The sequence below is a fragment of the Lemur catta genome, chromosome 8 (genome assembly GCF_020740605.2).
Source record: "Lemur catta isolate mLemCat1 chromosome 8, mLemCat1.pri, whole genome shotgun sequence".
Classification (NCBI taxonomy): Eukaryota; Metazoa; Chordata; class Mammalia; order Primates; family Lemuridae; genus Lemur; species Lemur catta.
In genome coordinates, this window is record NC_059135.1 from 21,524,998 (window position 1) to 21,547,755 (window position 22,758).

At 34.8% G+C, this 22,758-nt stretch overlaps 1 protein-coding gene across 8 annotated transcripts in view; it reads left to right on the forward strand.

Annotated features, from left to right (window-relative positions):
- Positions 1 to 20,059, forward strand: part of IKZF2 (IKAROS family zinc finger 2) — a 142,153-nt gene extending 122,094 nt beyond the window's left edge. For all 8 annotated transcript variants that reach the window (XM_045560326.1, XM_045560328.1, XM_045560325.1 and 5 more), the window contains 3 exons: positions 6,623 to 6,760; positions 13,589 to 13,732; positions 19,155 to 20,059. In XM_045560326.1, the coding sequence (XP_045416282.1) occupies positions 6,623 to 6,760; positions 13,589 to 13,732; positions 19,155 to 19,879 (1,007 nt within the window). In that variant the 3' untranslated portion in view covers positions 19,880 to 20,059. The remainder of the gene's footprint in view (positions 1 to 6,622; positions 6,761 to 13,588; positions 13,733 to 19,154) is intronic.
- The last annotated feature ends 2,699 nt before the right edge of the window (positions 20,060 to 22,758 follow it).

Here is a 22,758-nt window from a genome sequence, read left to right on the forward strand (position 1 = left end):
TGTGAACCTGCCTTAAAGTATGAAAGTAAATCTCGAAAGAATTAAACTGATACCAAGAATGTAACTACGCAACAAACCAAGTCAACCATATTTAAAAGAATGCAACAAAATCCAGAATTCACAATATCTGCTATTTCATTAAAAAATTAACAGATACGCAAAAAGGTAGAAACTGTCATCCATAATCACAAGAATAATCAATAGAAATAAACTCAGAAATGACCAAAATAGTGGAATTAGCAAAGTTGATTGAACAGCTATGGTAAATATATTCCATATGTTCAAGAATATAGAGAAAAACAGGAATATGATGAGAATAGAAGTGGTTCTTAGAGGGAAATTTACAGTATTAGGTAATTAGAAAAGAACAAAAGTCTCAAACTAATGATCTAGCTTCTTTCTTAAGAAATTAAAAAGACCAAGTTAAATTCAAAGTATGTTAAGAAAAGAAATTATAATGATAAAGGCAGAGAGCAATGAAAGAGTGAAACAAAATAATGGAGAAAAATCAATGAAATCAAAGGCTGATTCTATGAAAAGATCAATAAAAGGAATAACCCTCTAATAAGACCAATCAATATAAAAATAGAACACATAATTTATCAACATCTAAAATGAAATGATAGATTTATCACTAAAGCTCCTATAACCATTAGAAGCATAATACAGGAATATAGCTTTATGTCAGTAAATTCAACTAGATAAAATAAACAAACTCCTTGAAAAACAGACATTATTGAAGCTCACTCAAGAAGAAATAGCTATTCTGAATAGCCTTTTAGTTATCCCAGAAATTGAAATCACAAGTTTAAAACCTTCCCACAAAGAAAACTCCAGATGACTTCACTGGCAAATTCTGTCAAACATTTAAGGAAAAAATAATTTACCATTTAAGGAGCAAATTCTTTCAGAGAATAGAAGGAAGACTTCCAAATGAATTCTTGGGTTCAGCATTACCATGATAACAAAATCAAAGACTCTACAAGACAACTATATAGTCATATCCCTCCTGAATGTAGATACACAAAATGCTTAACAAAATTTTAACAAATGATCATGTATCATGACCAAGTGGGGTGTATCCAAGGAGTTTGAAGTTGATTTAACATTGGAGAAAAAAGTCAATCTATGTAATTCTTCATATTAACAAACTAAAAAGTAAAAACCATATAATCATCTTCAAGGTTGCAAAAAAAGCATTTGACATCATTCAGCATTCATGCACAATGAATATTCTCAGCAATAGCATAGAAAGGAACTTCCTCAACATGATAAAGGTCATGTATGAGAAACCTTCAGCTAACATCTTTTTTTTAATAAAATAATGAAAAGTTTACCCTTAAGATCAGAAACAAGGCAAGAATGTCTACCCTCTCTATTCCTATTCAACATCATACTGAGAGTGCTAGTCAATATAGTAAGTAATACAAGAGAAAGAAATTAAAGGTATCCAGATTAGAAAGGAGTAAGTAAAACTGTCTTCACTTTTACGTGATATGATGACCTATATAGAAAATACCAAGGAATCTACAAAAAAAATAAATAAAACAGTGATTTCATTAAAGCTGCAATATAAAAGGTCAATATAAAGAAATCAAAAGTATTTCTTTAATTAATTTTAATTGACAAACATTGTATATATTTATTATGTACAACATTATGTTTTGATGTGTATACCATTGTGGAATGCCTAAATTGAGCTAGTTAACATTAATCACCTTACATACTTAATTTTTGGTGGTAAGAACACTTAAAATCTACTCTCAGCAATTTTCAAGAATACACAATGTTGTTATTAGCTATACTCCTCATGTGGTACAATAGATTTCTTGAGCTTATTCCATCTATCTAATTGAATTTTTGTATTAACCAACATCTCCCCAACCTCCCAGTCCCCACCTCAAGCCCTGGTAACCACCATTCCATTTTTCACTTCTATGTGTACAATTTTCTAGATTCCACATATAAGTAAAATGCAGTGTATAAAATAACCTAATTTCATAACAAGATTTATCTTTGCATGCTCAGGAAAAATATAGGAGGATGATACAAAATATTAAAGACAGTCATTTCTAAATGATATAATTATGATTTTCTGGTTCTTTAAGAAATTTATATGGATTTATTGCTTTTGAAATTAGAAAAAGATTTAGGAAAAACTGTGAGTGAAAGCTATTTAAAGAGTTTGGAAATGATATCATTCATAAAAATACCACTTATTCTTTTTTGTGAGCAAGTCATCAAACTAAACTCTTTGGAGCTAACAAAGATATATAAGATATTGTTATAATTTCTCCAGAAAGTCAAGATCTAACATGGGAGATAACATGAATGTATGAATACCATGTGTAAAGACCACAAATAATGCAGATGCAAGGTAGAATGCTAGAATGTTCTAAGCCTGTGGGACAATACAGTTATAATTCTTTAGTGAGAAAGGTTACTTTTAGATGGAACAGAGTTAAGAAAGTTGGAAGTAGAAGGATGCAGAGGATTTCAAGAGGTAGAAATTGTGTGAAGTCATTTCAGAAAAAAATAAGACCCAGAAGTGTAAGTCCTAGGTAATTTTGGCTGGAGCCTGGGGTAGAAGAGGGTATGTATGCTTTGGGGCCAGATTAGGGTGCTGAATGCCAGGTAAAGGGATTTGGACTTTGTTCAATAGAAGTTAGCAGTCATTGAAGGTTGTTGAAGAGGAGAGTGAAATAATTACACATGGGAACAGAAAACCTATTTGAAGTCTATTATGCTAGCCCAGGTTAGTGATAACGAAACCTTGCAGTAGGATATTGGTTATGGGAATGAAAAACAGGGATAAAATTGAGAAACATTTTAGGAGTCTTATATAGAATTTAGCAATGATTTGGGAGCAGGAAAAGAGGTAGGAGGCAAGAAAAGTGACGGCATTTTTGTGAGTGTAGATTCTTAGAACAGAGGTAACAATAACACAAAAGGACGGTAAGAACAAAGAGGGAATTTTGTAGAGGAAGATAGTTTTTTTATATCTTGAATGTTAGATTTGGTTTCAGGAGAACATCTATGAGGCAATACTCAAAAGACAGTTGAAAGTATGGATTTGAAGTGTAGTCATTCAGCAAATACGTATTGAGTGTCTCTGATGTTTAATAACTCCATAAACATTGTCAGTTATCAATTGAGTAAAACATGATCTCTGTCCTTATGGTGCTTGTTGTTTGGAGTAGGGAAATAAGTAGCTATCAAATAGATAATTACAATCCAATTATCATAAGTAATATATCAACAGAGTATGAACAGAGTGCTGTGAGAGCACAAAGGAGAAAGCTATGTCCTGATCCTCTTTGTTTAGATTATGTGGAAGGGATTCACCAAGATCATTGAAAGAAGGTTCATGTGACCAGTAGGAGCTTACGAACGTGGGAAATTATTCCAGGCATGATGTGGATTGTTTCATAAAAATGAGAACTTAGAGAGCACAGAGAGAAAACACTGAACTAAGAACAAAATCTGGAGGAATGCTTATATTTGCAAGGTAGGAGAAGGTTGAGAAACCACTGAGGGAGAATTGTAGAATCTGATCCGAAAACCTAAAACAGGAGATTCAATACACAAGAAGGTTTGATAGTGATCAAGAGATTAGGAAGATTTAGGATAAAAGTACACTAGATTTAGTGATTCGGAGGTTATTAACTTTTCAAAAATGTTTCAATAATATCAGAATAAAAGTGTTTCAGTTGGTGAGAATGTGTAATAATATTATAAAAACAAAGGTAACAAAATACTGGTCCTCTTCTATGAATATATATGTCACACATACTTATATGTATTTACTTATAAATTAACAGTAAACTCATACTGATAAACTGATCATGTACAGGGAGTAAATATAAACAATATTTTTATGCACTTGATTTTTAAAAATATCCAGGAACTGACAGGAAATGGTCTTATGGGGATAGTAGAGCCATTGGATTTGGCAGGGATTGTTATTGATATTTGAAAACAACTTTCAAAAAAGTAGTAAAGGCAAAAGTTAGACTTTGAAGGAGCTGAGTATATGACAGAAAATATATGATAGGAGTTCTCATAAATCCTGCCTCCCCTCTACCTTCACTCCCCAATTATCTGTCTACTACTTTTTCTTCAGTTATCACCCTAAATGTTCCTACCTCAGATAGACCTTCCTGTCCAACCTTCTTCAGTTTCTCCATGTTATACTAGCACACCATTCTTTTGCTCCATATAGCTTCACACAATTGGTAATACATTGCTGTATATTAATAAGTGTCTGTCTCCCTCACCAGACTGTCAGTTTCATGAGGATAGGCACCATGAGAATTTATTTTCCACTTTACAATGTAACTTCATCACAGTGTTGGCACATAGTAGTCTTTTAGTAAATATGTATTGAATGAAAGCGAGAAGTTAAAGGGTAAGATTGAGTATTCCCAGAACAAATTTCTTGGAGATAGGATAGTTATAAGAAATGTCAAAATCCAGCATGTCACCTAGTATTTGGATTACTGGAGTAGAATGGAGATGAAAGTCGGAAAAATTGAGGTTATACTTTTAGAACAATTACTATGATCCCTGTTGGACTGACAACAAACATGGGGTGAAGAGGAAGGAGATATGTTTTAAAATAAATAGATAAAAAAATGGGAGAAGCTAAAGTAAAGCAGATGGGATAGACTTCAAAAATGAGGTAGTAAAATAATGAGTGAAAAGCAGTAAAAAATATTCTGTCTTTTTCCTCCTTAGCAGATAAGTTGGGATTTTATAGAGGGTTGTGAGCCAAAGGGAGTAGAATGAAAAATCATGTTTCAATTAAATTGAGAAGGTGTAAAGATTGCCTATAGAAATAATGGGAAGAAAGTGTAGAAGAATATGTTCATGGTAAAACAGAGGCTTTATAAGATAGAATGTGAAAGGACAAGCACTAGGGAAGACCAGGAAATGAGTGAACTATTTTACGGTGGGCTATTAGCTATGATGTCAGTGCTTAATAAGTGTTAATTGGTTAATAAACTTCTTCAGTGTAAATTCATCACTATTTCTAGGGAAATATAATAGTACAAGAGAATCCAAAATTGAGTAAGTCTAGTAGCAGACAAGGACTTTTTGTTATGTAGCAGCATGTCTTGGAATATAATTACACACAAATATATTTATATTATTTACACTAAGTGATTTTGACAAAAAATATTTTCTTATTTTGTGCTTTCACATGGTGGTATAAATTCTGCACAATATTTATAGCTACTTCTCAGAAATTCTTGGTTCTAAAATATAGAAGTAGTCACTTTGCCTACTATTTTTAAAAATGACTCCTCATGCTTTAAATAGTTTTTAAGATAGTTTACAATTATGATTATGAAATAACTGATTTTAATTTATGTGTACCTCAAATACAGTCTAAAAATTTGGTTTAGTTTTTTTGTTTTTACCAGTACAGTGAAACTTTTAGGCAGCCATGAATACCTTGGCTTGTTACAGTATTTCAGTTCCTCTTGTGACCAATGTCATAGCAGGGGTTTGTAAGGTGACTGGAGATAGGGATGCTATCTTTATTCATGAAAAAGAGTTGTCTGTCTATTCTCTGTGCAAACTAAATGATTCCTGTGGGAGTCGAATGAGAGAGACTAGGCTGAATCACACTGTGCTTTACTACTGAGGACTTTGGCACAGACCACCTGGTGTTTTATGTTGTCCTATATCCATTCAAAACCAAGAATCAAAGTGCTCTGTGATATCCTTATGAATAGTCATACATTAAAACATGCCGCTTTCCATAGAGCTTATTTTTTTAAATCATTTGTTTAAAATTTTTACATGAACATCACAGTATTCAACAGATTTACTGAGATAAGGGCACTAAGATAATGGTTCCCTGGCTGTTAGGGAATAATTCGTTTCCTGAATGTGAGATGTTTTGGAAAATATTACTGTTATTGTATAACTAAATATTGTGTAATGATTCTGACTCAAAGCACCTAGTAGGTTAATTCTTGGTATTATAAACGAAGTGCTGATGAGGAAGAATATACTTATCTGCCACAAAGTCTTACATGTATGAATAGCTATTACCAAGGTGGAAAGAAAAGAGAAACTCTCAACTTTTATCTGTACTTTTTCTCACCACTTGAATTCTTTTTAATCTACTTGCTTCTCATGAATAATCTTTTATTAAACCATGACATTTCGAGTTGTTGCGCTTTAGTTTTCTTTAGTAAAATTCTCTGCCCTTACCCACCCCACAAAAAAAAAAAAAAGATCTCATCATGTATCTGTGATACTCCTGTTTTGTCTTTTGAATGAGTCAAACTTGAGATAATTGTGTAAATGTATTACGAGTCAGATAATTTGAAGGTTGATCATCAACCCCTCACTGTCTGGAATATAGTCAGAGCATGAGTTTGATTCAGTATTTCCTCTGTCGCTAGAGGTATGATCTGTCTTTTTGCTGTCTGTTAGTCTTGTTAGAAATTTATTATCTTTTCTTGTCTAAATTGGAATGTGGAGGAGGAATAGATTTAGGTCTGAAAATCATTTAAATGCTTCCTCCAGACTATCAAAGGTTAGCTGTTAATTTTGTTTTGGATGTGAAGGAGACTGGCAGCACACTAATCTCAAGTTCTCTTCCCAGTGGGTAAACCTCACAAGTGCAACTACTGTGGACGAAGTTACAAGCAGCGCAGTTCACTGGAGGAGCACAAGGAACGCTGCCACAACTATCTCCAGAATGTCAGCATGGAGGCTGCTGGGCAGGTCATGAGTCACCATGGTGGGTAGAAATAGCATTTGTGATTTTCATTCCCCCTAGACTGCTTTTGTAGCTTTTTATGGATTAAATGGTTTCCTCTACCCTTCAACATGAAGATAAAAATCTTATTCTGTTTAAAACAATTTTAGATCACATTGACTTAAATGAGTTGACCTTTGGGATACATTGCAAATAATCTATATTAGATTTTTTTGATATTCCCAAATTATTTCTGATCGTGCATCTAAACTAACATAAAAACAGCAGCCAATAATACCACCTTTAACAACAAAGGAGGCATTATTTACTCTTCTCTTTGATTTCTCTAACCAAATAGAGATGTTCCTACATCAGCCTATAGGTTTCCTAACAGAATAAATTGGTTCTTTGCATGTTTTCATCTGTTAGGTAAGTGATCAGTGACATAACTTGATACCTCTCCAATCTGTCTTATAATTTATCTGAGAAATTACTGATTTTGCTTTATATAAGTGTGAGAAACAATCTAAACCAAAAGTAGACACCATTTCTCTCCATATAAAATATCCTCCAAGTAAGACATCTTGATCTCCACAATACACTATGGCAGATAGGAAGGCAGTTCCTAACGTTTATCAATTAATAATTCTCTATTCCTGAAAAGTTAATTTTAGTAATTAGCCTTACAAAGGAAGGTAATGAATTTCAATACTTTAGATTTGTAGTATCTATAGTCTTACTACTCGTCTTTTTATACTGATTAGTTTCATTATTAATACAAATATCTTACTTTTTTAGTATATTTATATCTTTTATTTTGAAAAGATTTGGCCAACAATTAAATGGTGTAATTGGGATTGCTGTAGTCATTTTGAAAATATAAATTCCGCTTATTGACTTAGATATAGCTAGGTCAAGCATTATTTGTTGATTTGTTTTATATGGTACAAACTGTGGAACTGTTTATTGCACAGCTAGTGATTATTTATTATTGAGTTGGAAATTTTTAAAATTTAAAATATTGTTATTCTGAATAATTGAAGGATTTCCTTCTATTGATGATAGTTTCTATAATTTAACACATTGACTGCCATGTGAGTTGTATTTAACTCAGACTAGTTTTGAGCCCAGGGCTACGTGAATCAAAACCCTGCAGTTGGTTCATGAAAATCTCACTTGTTGGTGTTCTTGTTGTTACAATTAATATTGACAATTTAATTCTAAAAACGTGGATTGTGCTACATATAACTCATGTACAGAAAGTAAAAAATAACAAATTAGAAAGGATCATTTTGTTTTAATAAAACACCATGGCCCCTGGGGAAAAATGTTTTTTTCTCTAGTGTGACAGTCAACGTGTTAAAGAATCTGATTTGATTATATTCATCATTTATTTTAATATTGTTATCATTAACATTTCTACAAACTTGTGTGTTTCATTTCTTGGTGAATTTGATACTGGAAGCTAGCATTAATTACCTGGGCTTATGAGGGTAGCATAGGATTCAGAGGATAAAGATTGTAAAATGGTGGGTCTCAGGGTCCAACAAAACTGTTCTCGCTACATGGTGTCTTAATGTGTCACTCATAGGCATTGTGTGAGAATTAAACGTGATTGGGTAACAAATACCTAAAAAATGGTTCTTTTTACTATTATATTTAAGGGTATTAAATAACTAAAAACAGTAAATGTGCAATCCCCTATAAAGTTGTTACTTACCAGGATTAACTTAAACATTAGAGGTTGCATTTGATCCAAACAACAGGGATGAGTAAAAATTGCATAGATTGGTCAGACACAAAGAATATATATTCTAGGCAGAGAGGAGGCTTGGAAATGTAAAATATTGTTAACAGATTCCTTGATGTTGAGCATTACTGGAGTTAAAGGAGGGATAGGAAATGAGACTGAAATAATAAGTTGCAATGCAAAGGAAGAGCCTTTTATTGCCAATCTAGTGTTTGAATTTCACAGTGTAACTGATGCGAGCCACTAGGATAATCAAATTTGTGTCTTCGAAAGAAAAATGTCACCAATGTAGAATATAGGAAGATACCTGACGGGTAGGAGGTGGCCTGTGAGGAGGGACTGGAAGTGAGAATGCCAAGAAAAGAATGAAAAGGCAGCGACAAGATGAGAAAACAAGAGGAAACACCAAAGACATATTTAGGGGGTAGAATAAAAAGTTCTTAGAAACGTTTATTGAGTGTGAGGAAAGGGAAGGACTTTCAGGACTTGTAGTTTTGGAAATCAAGATAACAGTGAATTGAATTTTATGGCAGATTATTTATCTTTTTTGAATGTTATATTTATGCTCATTTTTCAATCTGTTCAGCTTGAAGAAAAAGCTTTAAAAACCAAACTATGTAATTACCTTTTCCCCAAAGCCTGAAGAAAAAAATGAAAGTGTGAGCCAGGAAGATAGCCAACTTTAAAGCTACATACCGTTAGGTTTATGCTTTGAATTATTTAGGAAAGGGAGGTTCATTATTGTAAGTGTGGAAGCATAATTGTGTACCTGCAAACTTCCTAGTAAGCTTTTTTGACTTATTTCCATTGAGTGGCATCATTTCCTTCATTAATTCATTCAGTAAATATCAATTGAATATATTTGTCTCGTATCATAACCAATTCCTAACGTTATTTACCAACCACTATAAGAACTATTAATAGAACAGTAAACCAACAATTAGACCACTGTGTGATAAGCATTATGGCGGCATAGAGAATGGATATCTAAATCAACTGGGATTCTAAGAGGAATTTCCAGGGAAATTTGTGTTTGAGCTCAGTTTTGAAAGGCAAAATAGTAAGCTATTAAGTGTAGAACATGCAGAGAGAGCAGCATGTGTGAAGAAACAGAAGTCTAGAAGAGCAAGGAGAGTTAAGGACCTGCAAGTAGCTTTGTATAATGGGAGCTCAGTATGTAAGGACAAGAGAAATTGGAAGGTGATGAGGCTAGATAAATAGGCTCTGGATAGAACATCAAGGGCCTATTGTGCTAAGCAAAGAATTTTGTACTTTATCTTAAAAAATAGGATACTTAGAATTTTGTGCTAGAAATGTTGGAGAGAGATTGGAGGAGTCAAGAAACAAGGAGATCAGTTAGGGGAATGTTGTAGTGGTCAAGGTGGGCTTAGTAGCCTGGAATATATAGAAGGTTAGCTAACTGAGAGCAACGTCCCTACGTAAAAGTTAAAACACTGGTACTTTTGTGTGTGTGTTTGTGAAAAGATGGGGTAGGGAAGAGGAGAGGCAGAGGACTGGTTGAAATGAAAAAATCTAGGATTTACCATAGATATCTAGCATGGATGATGGAGTAGGTAGTAGTGCCATGCATAATTATTAATAGATGGGAATTGTGAAAATAGGAGAAAGTTTAGGGAGGAAAATGGAGATTTTCAGTTTTGAACACATTGATAACTCTTACATGCCTGTGAATTAGCCAGGTAAAACTATCTAGGAGGAAGTTGTATAGATCTCGAGCTCTTGAGAGAGATCTGGGTAGGAATTAACGGTGTGCGAACCATCATTATATATGTAGTAGCCTGAAGTAGGTTTTAATAAAGTGCTATAGATAAGTATAGGTTGAGACAACTAGAAGGACAGGAACACACCAGGAGGAAAAAAAAAGTCATGAAGCTGAGTAAGAGCAGAATAGGAACATGGAAAGAGTGATTTCACAGAGACCAAAGCAAGTGTCAGCACTGTCAAATGCTGTCAAGAAAATAAGAAAACGGATAATTTTTTTTTTTAAGATTCAACAACATGGAGAAAGTTTGCGACAATATAAAAAAACATGTTATTTTGCCTGCTCACCATTCCTTCCTCCTCCACTTGCTAACAAGCCTGCCATTTTCCTTTAGAGAACTTCCTCCCATTATATGCAGCCATGGTCCCACTGGGCTATCAGTCCAGGTGGGTAGACATGTGACCTAATATAGGCATGGAATTTGAATTTTGTGTGGCTTGGTTTAAACAACAACAACAAAAAAGCTATATTGGGAATACTCTTATGGTTTTGCCTTTATGGTTTATCAATGCAATGAAACAATGATATAATACAAGTATAAATGTATTTTTATCCTGGTTATAACTTAGAAAATAAGATCAAAGAAGATGTTTGCTTATAAAGTTTGCTCAAACAAGTGAAGGTAGCATATTGGTATGTTTTTAGCCCAGATAAATGTCTTGCTATGTGATTAATGCACTATTGAAATCTATAGAGAATTTGTGTTTCAAGCAATATATTGATATATTCAGAAACATTTTCACCTGAGTTATACCCAGATCTATGAAAGCAAAAAATTCAGATTAGTTATATTATTAAGGAAAAATGTATGAAGTCTTTTCCCAATGGCAGACCTTACATATAGGTCAAACTGGTTTATAAAAAGTCAATGCTCGGCTGGGCGCGGTGGCTCACGCCTGTAATCCTAGCACTCCGGGAGGCCGAGGCGGGTGGATTGCTCAAGGTCAGGAGTTCGAGACCAACCTGAGCAAGAGTGAGACCCCGTCTCTACCAAAAATAGAAAGAAATGATTTGGACAGCTAAAAATCTATATAGAAAAAATTAGCCGGTCATGGTGGCGCATGCCTGTAGTCCCAGCTACTGGGGAGGCTGAGGCAGTAGGATCCGGTAAGCCCAGGAGTTTGAGGTTGCTGTGAGCTAGGCTGACACCACGGCAACTCACTCTAGCCCGGGCAGCAAAGCGAGACTCTGTCTCAAAAAAAAAAAAAAAAGTCAGTGCTCAAAATACATCTACAAAGAATAGTATAGCACAGTGGTTAAGAGCCCAGGCTCTGGAACCAGACTTCCTAGTGGTAACATTCCCTACTAACTAGATGTAAACCCTAAGGAAATTACTTAACCTCTTGGAGTCAAAGAGTGAAGATGGTGATAGCACCTCTTCCATGGGGTTGTTGAAAGAATTAAATGCAAAACCTTAACATAACACTTAGCCACATAGCCTATATGTCATTTATTATTATTGCTGATATTGTAAAAACAAGATCAATTTTTGACATGCAACGGGCTTTTGTAAAGTTGAAGTTAGAGCAGAACTCTGCCAAAGTCATCATTTTTAGTTCACATGAGCTTCATTGAACGTGGGACAAATCATCTGAATTGAGGTGGATGTGGCATGGGACAGTTCCCACACCCAGGTTTCGTTTTGAGTATTAAATGTGTGCAAATATCAAAATTCAGGGTGAGACTTAGAGCAAAACTGCCAAGTTTTAGACTACTCGTTGCAGAAATAATTAGCATATTCAATCTTGGGGGCAAACCCTGGTAACCAGTTTTGCTGGGTTTTTTAGCAAAATTTACAACAGCAACTTTTTGCTTTACAAATTTTTTTTCATTTTGGACCTTTTCCCACTTGATAATATCATGAATTATGTCAGTATAGAAAATGACCTAAGTGTTTTCTTGTTCCTGAATCTCATCTTGGATTTTTGTTCTTTTTTTTTTTGCAAATTAACATCCAATAATTGTAGAATCCCTTGCTATTCATAGCCAGAGGACCTCTTATTAAATGTAGATTTAAGATTCAGTTTTTTATGGCCCGTTCAGTAATCAAAACTTGGAGGAATGTTGAAATTCTATAAACATGTCCAAATTATGAAAACACTTTGATGCTATTTTTCACTTTTTTGAAATCAGCAACCTCTATTGGTTATTAAGTAGGTCACCTAAATTGTGCGCTCAATTTTCCCTTCATCTCTTGCTTTTTCACTTTATTTTAGTGTTCACCAGCAGGATCTCCTTATAAATGAGAATGCATTTGTTGCACACAGTGGGGCTATCTTGTACAAATAAAAGAATCAGCATTTTACAGTGAATGCTGAACAAGTAAAGATACCCTAAGAAATGAAACCTTTGTTTCCATACAGTACTGGCACAAGGGCAATTGGAGAAAGCAACAATAATCAACAAGTAATAAATTTTGTTCTTTCCCATGAATACTGGTTTTAATCAACTGATCTAATCTGTCTGAGATGTTACCCTATCCTTAATTAAACATCCTTGGACAGTATTTCTATTCAAAAACAACTTTTATAAGTTCTTTACGCTATTAATGTCCATATCTAAGGCTAACATATTAGCCCATAGCAACTTAGACATGGGATGAATAAGGAACAGCATTGGAGAGTGTATGTCAAATGAATTAGGGCAGTAGTTTAGTAAGCCAATGTTCCAGTTTGGAAATGGATTCTTCTTCATGCTGAAGAGCTCTTTTTAAAATAAATTACGATCATAAAGCTGCCACAGTTTACTATGCATAAGACGTGTTCAGAATTGGATCTCCTTCATGAGATCTGCTTTGTGCAGGTATTTAAGCTACTGCCAGTAAGGCTAGCAGCTCATCAAATAGAAAATCTGCTGCAGGAAAACACATGGGTTAAAAAAAAAAAAAAAAGTTAAATATGGCACTGTTATTCTGTGTGTCTGTTTAAGCTTTTCTCCAAAACAAGTTGACTAACTTAAATTGTTTTAGAAAAATAAACTCCAAAAGCCTTGAAAATAGTGCAGTCTTAAAGTAGTATTGATTTTAATCAATGATAAAAACACTTTCAGAGGAATAAGATGAGAAATCAGATGAACATGTTTGCCAATCCATAGTGGCAACAGTTTATGTCATTGATCTAAGAAAGACTCAGATAAAAACAAATCCTGTGTGTGTGTGTGTGTATGTGTGTGTGTGAAATTAAAGAGTACACTTTCACCCTAGAGGTTCTTTCTACTTGCTTTTATTCAAGCATACTAGCTTATGTTTTTATAACATATTGAGATGGCAAATCCAGCTTTTTATCTTTCAAAATGTTGAAGAAATCATCAGATTGCACTCTTGTATGGTTTTATATAGTACCTCCTATGGAAGATTGTAAGGAACAAGAGCCTATTATGGACAACAATATTTCTCTGGTGCCTTTTGAGAGACCTGCTGTCATAGAGAAGCTCACGGGGAATATGGGAAAACGTAAAAGCTCCACGCCACAAAAGTTTGTGGGTAAGCATTGCAAATGCTTTTGTTTCTTTGCAAGGTGATTTTAATGGGAAAAGGCAAGTTACCATGTATAGAAATACATGGTATGTTCCAGTTCATGAAATAAATACCCATCTCTTCTCCATTACTCTTTTCTACTCCATGGAAACGCCATGTGCACCACACAACACATGCACACGCACACACACCCTTAGGCATGTGGGCAGAAGAAAGAGAAATAAAGGAAAGACTGATAATTGTCACCATCTGAAATTGTCATGCTATATAAAGTGAAATAGCATGTAAAAACTAAAATGTTAATTTATTTAAAAAATAATATGTTAGGGAAATGATCTAGCATATTGGCCAGTTTTATAATCTGTTTTAAAATTTGCACTAGTGCCAGGTTTTTAACTGTTTTCTTTATATAATATTGTTTTAGTATTTGATCTAGAATTAAGAGTAATTTATTTTTCAAAATTCTGCATTAGAAAAATAATGCAGCAACCTACATTCCAGATGTTTTATATTTGGGTCTATATTTTATACTTTGATCTTTGTTTTTTTATCCAGCCTATGATTTTGAACTGAAAAGATTAAATATCATATATTTAGACTGTCCCTTTTCATTTCTAAACCCTTAGATATTCTTTGATACACCCAGTGTTGGGATGATTCTGAATGCATTCTGTAAGTCAGTGTCACTGAGGATACAAAAAGAATGTATTTTTTTAAAGTAGTATGAATAATAAAGATTCAATAGAATTGTTAAAGAATTTTCATTCATTGTATATATAATGTATCCTTGTAGAATTAGTATAGGATGAAAATAAGAGGTAAAAATATTCAAACATTCTTACATTGTAGTGTTGGCATTGTGGGACATCCTAATTGAGTAGTGATTGGGAGAAAAATCTTTTCTTTGGTTATTTCAGCGCGAGAGTAATAAAATTTTGTTACTTCAGTAAACAGAGAAGGTTTCTTTTCAATCTAAAATTGAAGAACAAATCCGAAAAATGGCACTTTAAGACTAGTTAGAGGGATTTATTGAAAACTCATTGAAAGAAAGCTAACAGGTACTCCAAGGGCCATAGTTTATACAAGGTCAGTTTAAGGCCCTTGAGATTATGCTCAAAGGCCTACCTTGAGCCCTGGATAACATTTCCTTCTGTTCCTTTCTTTTTAGTAGTAACTATGAAAGAAAAGGAAAGGAAAAAGCCTGTTTATTTGTTTTTAATGTTGATTAGTTTAATAGATGTCATTAAATGCTTATCTCTAACTAGACTCTACTGTAGTTGGAAAAATATAAAATTTATTATTTGTTTTCTGAATCTGTATAGTCTTCCTTTTATAATATTTTTGTTGTTGTTTCCTATGCCTTAAAGATGTTACTCTCAATTTTATTTGATAACATTGCTGAGGAGAGAAAGAGATTTTTAGAAAATTATGGTGTGACTCTAAAATAATGACATTAGATTTTTTTATTAAGAATTTGAGAGTATATTTTTATTTGGATTCTAGCCTAGTAACATATAATAAACAATAGCTACAGTAGCCATTTCTGATTGCACTCAAAAGGAAAGTTTTCATCATTCCACACTTACCACAAATTCCTTTTACCATGTCCCTCAGTTAAATCCTATTCTTTGACCTTATCAAGCTCTCCAGGCCAGTGATCCCTGAACGTCCTGCATATCGATTTATCCCTTCCTCTCTCTCCTTATCCAGCTTAGATTCCATGGTTTATCAGTTTTATCACTCTCTTGCATTGTCCCGTCTATCACCTACTCCTGGTGAAACCCCACTCTCTCATAAAGCAGAATGAGCATCTTTTCCATATTTGTATTTCAGCTGCCCACACCTTTACGAGTTGGTGTCACTATAGATCTCAAATATCAGTTGGCCCATCCATCCTGTGCAGCAGCACTCTTTTTAATCCATCCTTGAATAGTCTTCTCTCCTACTCTCCACTGTGGCCATTTCAACCTTTCCCTACTCTCTGCAAACATGGTATTTCATTCCTTGGCAATATTGTATCTACATTCATAGGGAATAAAATCTGTTAAAATGATTTCAGTGTAATATCACCAATACTATAGGATTATGTAAATCCACATAAATACTTTTTTTCCCCTTATTGCCATGAAAGAAGTACCCCTCTTTCTGATTAAGCTTAATTCTTCCTCTTGTGCCCTGGAATTCTATCCTGCTCCCCACAAGTAACTTACACTATTATTTTTCCTCTTTCTCACTTATATTTTTAACTTCCCCCCGCTATTGGCATTTTTCTATCAGCATTTAATGCGATAAACTCTCATAATTAAAAAAAAAATCTTCCCTTAAACCCAAGTCTCCTTTCAGCTACCACCTACCTATATTCTCCTTCTCTTCAACCATGGGATTGTTGAAAGAATTCTCTGTGCTTGCTTTCTATGATTTCTTTCTTTCTGCTCATTTCCCAGTCCACGTAACCTGGCTTTCTTCCCCACACTCCATTGAAATCATTCTCATTGAGATCACTACTAGCTTCCATAGTGCCAAATTCAGTTGACCCTTTTTATACAGTATCTTACACAACTCCTAGAGAGCATTTGCCACTACTAAATACTTCATTTGGAAACACACTTTTTCCTTGGTTTCTATGACATTGATGTCTCTTGTATTTCCTCCAGCTTCTCTGACTGCTCCTTCTCAGTCGTCTTTATGGACTTATCCCTAACAGCTATGCAAATGGGGCAGAGTACAAATGAAAGCCCCCATTCATATGACTAAACATTTTCATATTCAAAATCTATATGAAAAACTTATATTTAGCCTCCTAGCTTAGAAGATTAAGTCCAAATAAATATGGAATTTTCAGATTCCTTGTAGCTCGACACCAGACCTTGGCAGCATGAGTACAACCTCCCCCTGGCTTCCAGCCAGGGTCCCCTCTTAGATTCTCTCCTGGTTCTGTCCATTACCAAAAGGGGCCTCACACACACGTGTAGCCATCCCAGCCTGTACATCCAAGTTCTTTTTGCAATGGTCCCCATACATAGCACCTAAAGAGTAGTGCCTTGGCCATGCTTCAGGCCTAGGTGTATTGCTTACCAGCAATACAGTTGGTACTAAGGAGGATGGAGACTATAAAGAGGACTGCGTAGACCGTGGAAGCAGGCTCAGAGCCATCTGGGCAAGGAATTCTGGGATCTGGGGGGCTCCAGATCAGCATATTCTCTTAGACCTACAGACTCCTCATTACATGAGGAGCAAGGCCCAGGGCACTCTAAACGTGAGGCCCAGTGCAAGAATCCCACTTGCCTTGATGTACAGGTAAGCATAAAAATCCTGGTGTTCTATTTTTGACCCTCACTCTTAACATTCTACCTATGCCTGGGTGATAGTGTCTATTCCCATGGGTTTAGAAGTTGCTTTCTGTCAGCTGATGACTCTCGTATTTCCATCTCAAGCCCAGATCTCTCTCCTGAATTTGATATTATATCTAAGTATGCTGGACATGACTATTACTCATAGTCCTCCCCAAACTGAATTCATCATCTTTTCCATCTGAGTTTCCCAGGCGAGAAACCTGGGCTTCGTGCTTCTTTCTCTTTATCATTCTCTCATGTCTAGATAATCACCAAGCCCTAGTAACTGTATTTTCCAAATTTCTCTCCATTCCATCGACTCCATTTTCACTGCCACTCCACCAGTTCAGACCACCATGATCTCCACCGCAACAACCTCCTAACTTCTCTTGCTAAATAAGTATCTTCAGTCCATTTTTCTGTTTAACTCCTTCAATTCTTATTTCTTTAGGATAAATTCAAATTTCTTAGAAGTTGAATGAGCCCTGTATTTATGACTTGTCTTTCTCATCTGTTTCTACTCTCAGCTGTATTGAAGTATATGTAATTCCTTATTTATAAGTCATGCCCTCTTGCCTCTGGATCTTTCCTACCAGCTGTTCCACCCCCATGTCTCTTTACTTAGCTAATATTTACCGTCACATTCTTACCCCTGATGCCACTTCCTTCAAGAAATCTTCCTTTACTCCCCTAGTATGAGTTATGTATTCCTCTTATTTAACCTCATAACACACATCACACTGTATGATAAGTGGTCCTTAAACTGCTGTCATTCCCTCTAAACTGTAAGCTCTTTAACAATATAAAGCTAGTTTGTCCAGCTTAACTTTGAAACTTTTAACATTGCAGTATTTCAAATCAGATGCCGTGAGATAATTTCTGATCATTTTTTTCTTCCACTTTCATTACTATTATATATTTGTTACATTAATCTCACTTTGGGGCCATTTGTTCAAATCTGAAATAATACTAACTACCTACCTTAATATGCTTCTCCAGAATACAATTCTGTGGATCAACATTTCCTATCAACATTAAAAGTTAGACATCCATCCGTGTATTAAACCTTTATAATAAGTCCACATAAATTTAATAGTTGGACACCACATGGTATTAGGGACAGAATTTTTTACAGATGAAATATTCTGTCCAAAACTGGTAATATTTGAAGAAAAGTTAAAATTTGCTTTTGTGTTTTAAACACCAGAACTCTTATAGTTAATGTTCAGATGTTATGTTGAAATAAAATATTGAAGTAAAATTATATTTGTTCACATAAATATTACGGGAAAAACTACGGATACTTTAATCAAGAAAAAGTATGGGAAACTAACAATAGGTACATACCAGCACCATCACGCATATGTCTAAATAAGAAAGGGATGATGTAAAAGTGAATAATTATCAATTTCAAGAAGTAAAACAATAAAACATGCATAATATTTACCAAGTTTATGAACAAGTACATTTGGAAGTAACTCCTATTTTTAAATATCATTCATTTTATGAAGAGAGAGAGCTTTCAAAAGTATCTTAAGAATGACTTTTGAATTTTCTGGACTGACATATACTGGGCTCTGTGATTTTTTTCTAAAACAGCAGCTAAATCTACCAAATTAATCCTACACAAAAACAGAGAGGTTGCCTATTATAACCAGATCACTTTCACTTTTATGATCCTTGGAGCTTCGTTGCTGATGTTTGAAATATGCAAAACAAGCATAGTCTCTGACTTATTTTCACCTAGTATTCTTTCTCCTATAGCTCCTGAGGCCTATTCAAGTGAGAATTTTAATAGAAAATGAAAATAAGATAAACTTAATCATACATTTCAGGTTAGGTACATTCTCATGATAACATAAGAACAAGTGTAAATGGCTTGTGAAATTTTTATTGCTTGTGTTCTTTTCATGTTAAGAGTATCAGTGAGTCTCAGCAGGATTAAAGAGCCCAAATACTTGATTCTAAAGGATAAGATATACCTAATTGTGAAAAATGGAGGTGATTAACTTTATAGTCTTTTATATTTGTTATCCCAATCACTAATTTTCTTGTATTCTTTTTTCTTTTTCCTTTCTTCTTGCCCTCCCTTTCAGGAGAAAAGCTCATGCGATTCAGCTACCCAGATATTCACTTTGATATGAACTTAACATATGAGAAAGAGGCTGAGCTGATGCAGTCTCATATGATGGACCAAGCCATCAACAATGCAATCACCTACCTTGGAGCTGAGGCCCTTCACCCTCTGATGCAGCACCCGCCAAGCACAATCGCTGAGGTGGCCCCAGTTATAAGCTCAGCTTATTCTCAGGTCTATCATCCAAATAGGATAGAAAGACCCATTAGCAGGGAAACCTCTGATAGTCATGATAACAACATGGATGGCCCTATCTCTCTTATCAGACCAAAGAGTCGACCCCAGGAAAGAGAGGCCTCTCCCAGCAACAGCTGCCTGGATTCTACTGACTCAGAAAGCAGCCATGATGACCACCAGTCCTACCAAGGAAACCCTGCCTTAAATCCCAAGAGGAAACAAAGCCCAGCTTACATGAAGGAGGATGTCAAGGCTTTGGATACTACCAAGGCTTCTAAGGGCTCTCTGAAGGACATCTACAAGGTCTTCAATGGAGAAGGAGAACAGATTCGGGCCTTCAAGTGTGAGCACTGCCGAGTCCTTTTTCTAGACCATGTCATGTACACCATTCACATGGGTTGCCATGGCTACCGGGACCCACTGGAATGCAACATCTGTGGCTATAGAAGCCAAGACCGTTATGAGTTTTCATCACACATTGTCCGAGGGGAGCACACATTCCACTAGGCCTTTTCATTCCAAAGGGGACCCCTATGAAGTAAAGAACTGCACATGAAGAAATACTGCACTTACAATCCCACCTTCCTTCAGATGTTGACATACCTTTTATTTTTTTTAAATATTACTGTTGATAATTCTTATTTTGTGGACGCAGTGTCATTTGCTCTGCCTAATAGGGAAGAAACAGAAAAGAGAAGGGATGGGGATATTGTTTCTTGATCACTTGGCTTGTTTATTTTGTGGGAATTTAAGAGCAGTTCATTTCTGCCACACATAGATATAAGGCATATCATGCTTTGAAAAAAATCACCTGATTCATATAGATTCACCTAAGAGATTCTAATTTGTCACTGATATTCAGGATTATGATTGAAAGCAGGAAAGTTTAGAGTTTTCTGGGTAGAACTTCAGCAGTTTAAAATGGTATAAGTAATTTTACTCTTGAAAAAAGAATTTGTTACAAAATGTAAACTGATTTTTTTTTGTTCTTTGGAGATCATGGAACACAAACACATTGTTATTTTTGGTAATAACTCCTAGGATGAGTTGAGTTGTTGTTGTGGGTTCTATGTTTACTTCCCCTATGGAATTTATAATTCAGTATGTTTTACACTGTACCATATAGCAAAACTTTTAAACTGCAGGTAGTTAAGGACCACCTACAATACATCTGAGGTCCTGTGATGTTATTTTTCTAAACTTAAGCACTGTTTTTCCATAGTTTTGATGACTGGCATTTTATAGACACCCTGGCAGCCTTACTTTTAACACCTTTAACGAATAGTATTTTTATGTAGTTTTCAGAATAACATATGGTCTAAGAGTGGATAAGAGGCAGTCAATTTCTAGGAGGGACTTCTACTTTTCATAAATTTGAGAGGTTTTTCTTTTAAAGTTTAAATGTGATGGCAGCATGGTATACATATTTGTTTCTAAAAGTATGCTCACGATTGTCACTTTAATCAGCATTTAATCAGTGTTAACCAGTCAGCAGAAAAATATAATTAGGCTAACAGTAGGGAGAAAACCCACTTATAAAATCCTTTTTCTGATATTTCTCTTTTCACTGTTTTTTTTTTTTTTTTTTTTTTTTCAAGCTGTGACCACCCAGTGTTCTCTCCACAGTTCATTCATCTTTTACTCTTCCAGTAGAAGGTCTTAAAAGTCTTGCTGTAGGCTATTTCTTTCAAAATCTCCTCGGGGCAATTGCTAATTTGACCTGAATATGGTAACTTGAACCCTGTAAGGTTATTGAACTAGGGCTATTCATTCTAGTATTTCTTCACTAATAATATTTACCACTTTTGCTGCAAAGAAAAGGGAACTTCTTTGTAACCTGTACGTTGGACTACAGATAAAACAACCAACCAAGTTTACTTGTATCCTTCTTGGAGTCTAGAATGTGACAGAACCTCTAAACAAAGGTCCTGTACATTTTTCTGTTTCAAAAATATTCATGTCTATAAATCCTTATCAAAAATTAATCAAATCCTTAGTACAGAATTTCCCTTCTTTAATCTGTATATGACATAGGGTACCATTACCATATTTCACGTGCAGCTTTTAATTTCATTTATGTGGGTGCTCTGTTATTTCTTTGTAGTCCAACAGAACTAGAGGTGGGGAACTGAGTGAGATTGATTCAAATCATTGAGGGACACATTTGGAAGGCAGAACTTGCTGCTCCTGTTTGGGGAGGTCAGGCCTGTGACTGGATTATCTGATAACCATTTGTGAATACTGAAATTCTGTTAAGCAGTAACTGATAAATGGCTCTGAAAGGTCATTAAATAGGATGCTGAAACTATATTTCTTAACACAGCGTGATATGAGAATTACCAAGACTAGAGAACTGTGGACAGATAAGCAAGTCTGGCTTGAATAGAGCTCTAAACTCATTTTCTACTTTACCATTTGCTTATTTCAAGCAACTTCTAAGCACTAATACAGCTAGAATTAGACAAAAATGGTTATAACTCAGCTCTCTTTTACTGGGCCCTGTCATAATTATTTTTGGAAAAATTTCCAAACTGTTCCTTTAAATCTAAGGGAATATATCAAAACAGACATGTATAGAATGTCAACTGTTACCTTTTTTTCTGCATGCCTTCCTACATTGTGAACATGCAATTTATTCAAAAGTAAAACATGTCTTTGAGACTCCATTACTCCCCACCTACCCTAACCACTCCCAGATAATAATTGGAATGCCATTTTTTTTCCTTTTGGATGAGGTAAATAATTTTAAGGTTCATGATTTTTGTATTTTACTGCAATTTAAGGAAACATTTGGATGCCAGTCAATACATTCGTAATTTTGGCTGTTTTGGCTGTGTGAATTTCTGCTGGCATTATCTATGAAATTTCTTCCTGCTTACTTTCTTTTCCCCCAGTACATGAACAATCATGTACCTATGCCCTGGGATGAAACTAAATTTAGGTGGACCTAAGGAGTTGGATAGTTCCCTTATGAAGACAGTACTAACAATGTACTTTCCTTTTCTGATTTCATCTTTTTGGGAATTTATTTTATTGAAGGTAGTTAATAGTCGTGAGAGTGCATTTGCTACAAGTGTATACTTGTATTTTCTTAGCTTCGTGTGAGGAACAGAAAGAGGTAGAGATGGCTCAGGGTGTGGCATAGACAAATAAGGACAAGGTCAATTCAAACTTGTAGGTTAAAAAGAATTTTTATGGACAGTGCTTTCTGAGAAATTCTAGATGGCTATATTTGCATGCCTCTTTTTCACAAAAGGAAATATGCAAGGTGTTAGCACCTAAAAATAAATATGAGGGTCAGAAATCAAATAAATCATGTTTTACATAACAGTTGTATGCCCAGTTTATTTAGGTGAGATATCACATTACAGAAAGTATTTGAGGGG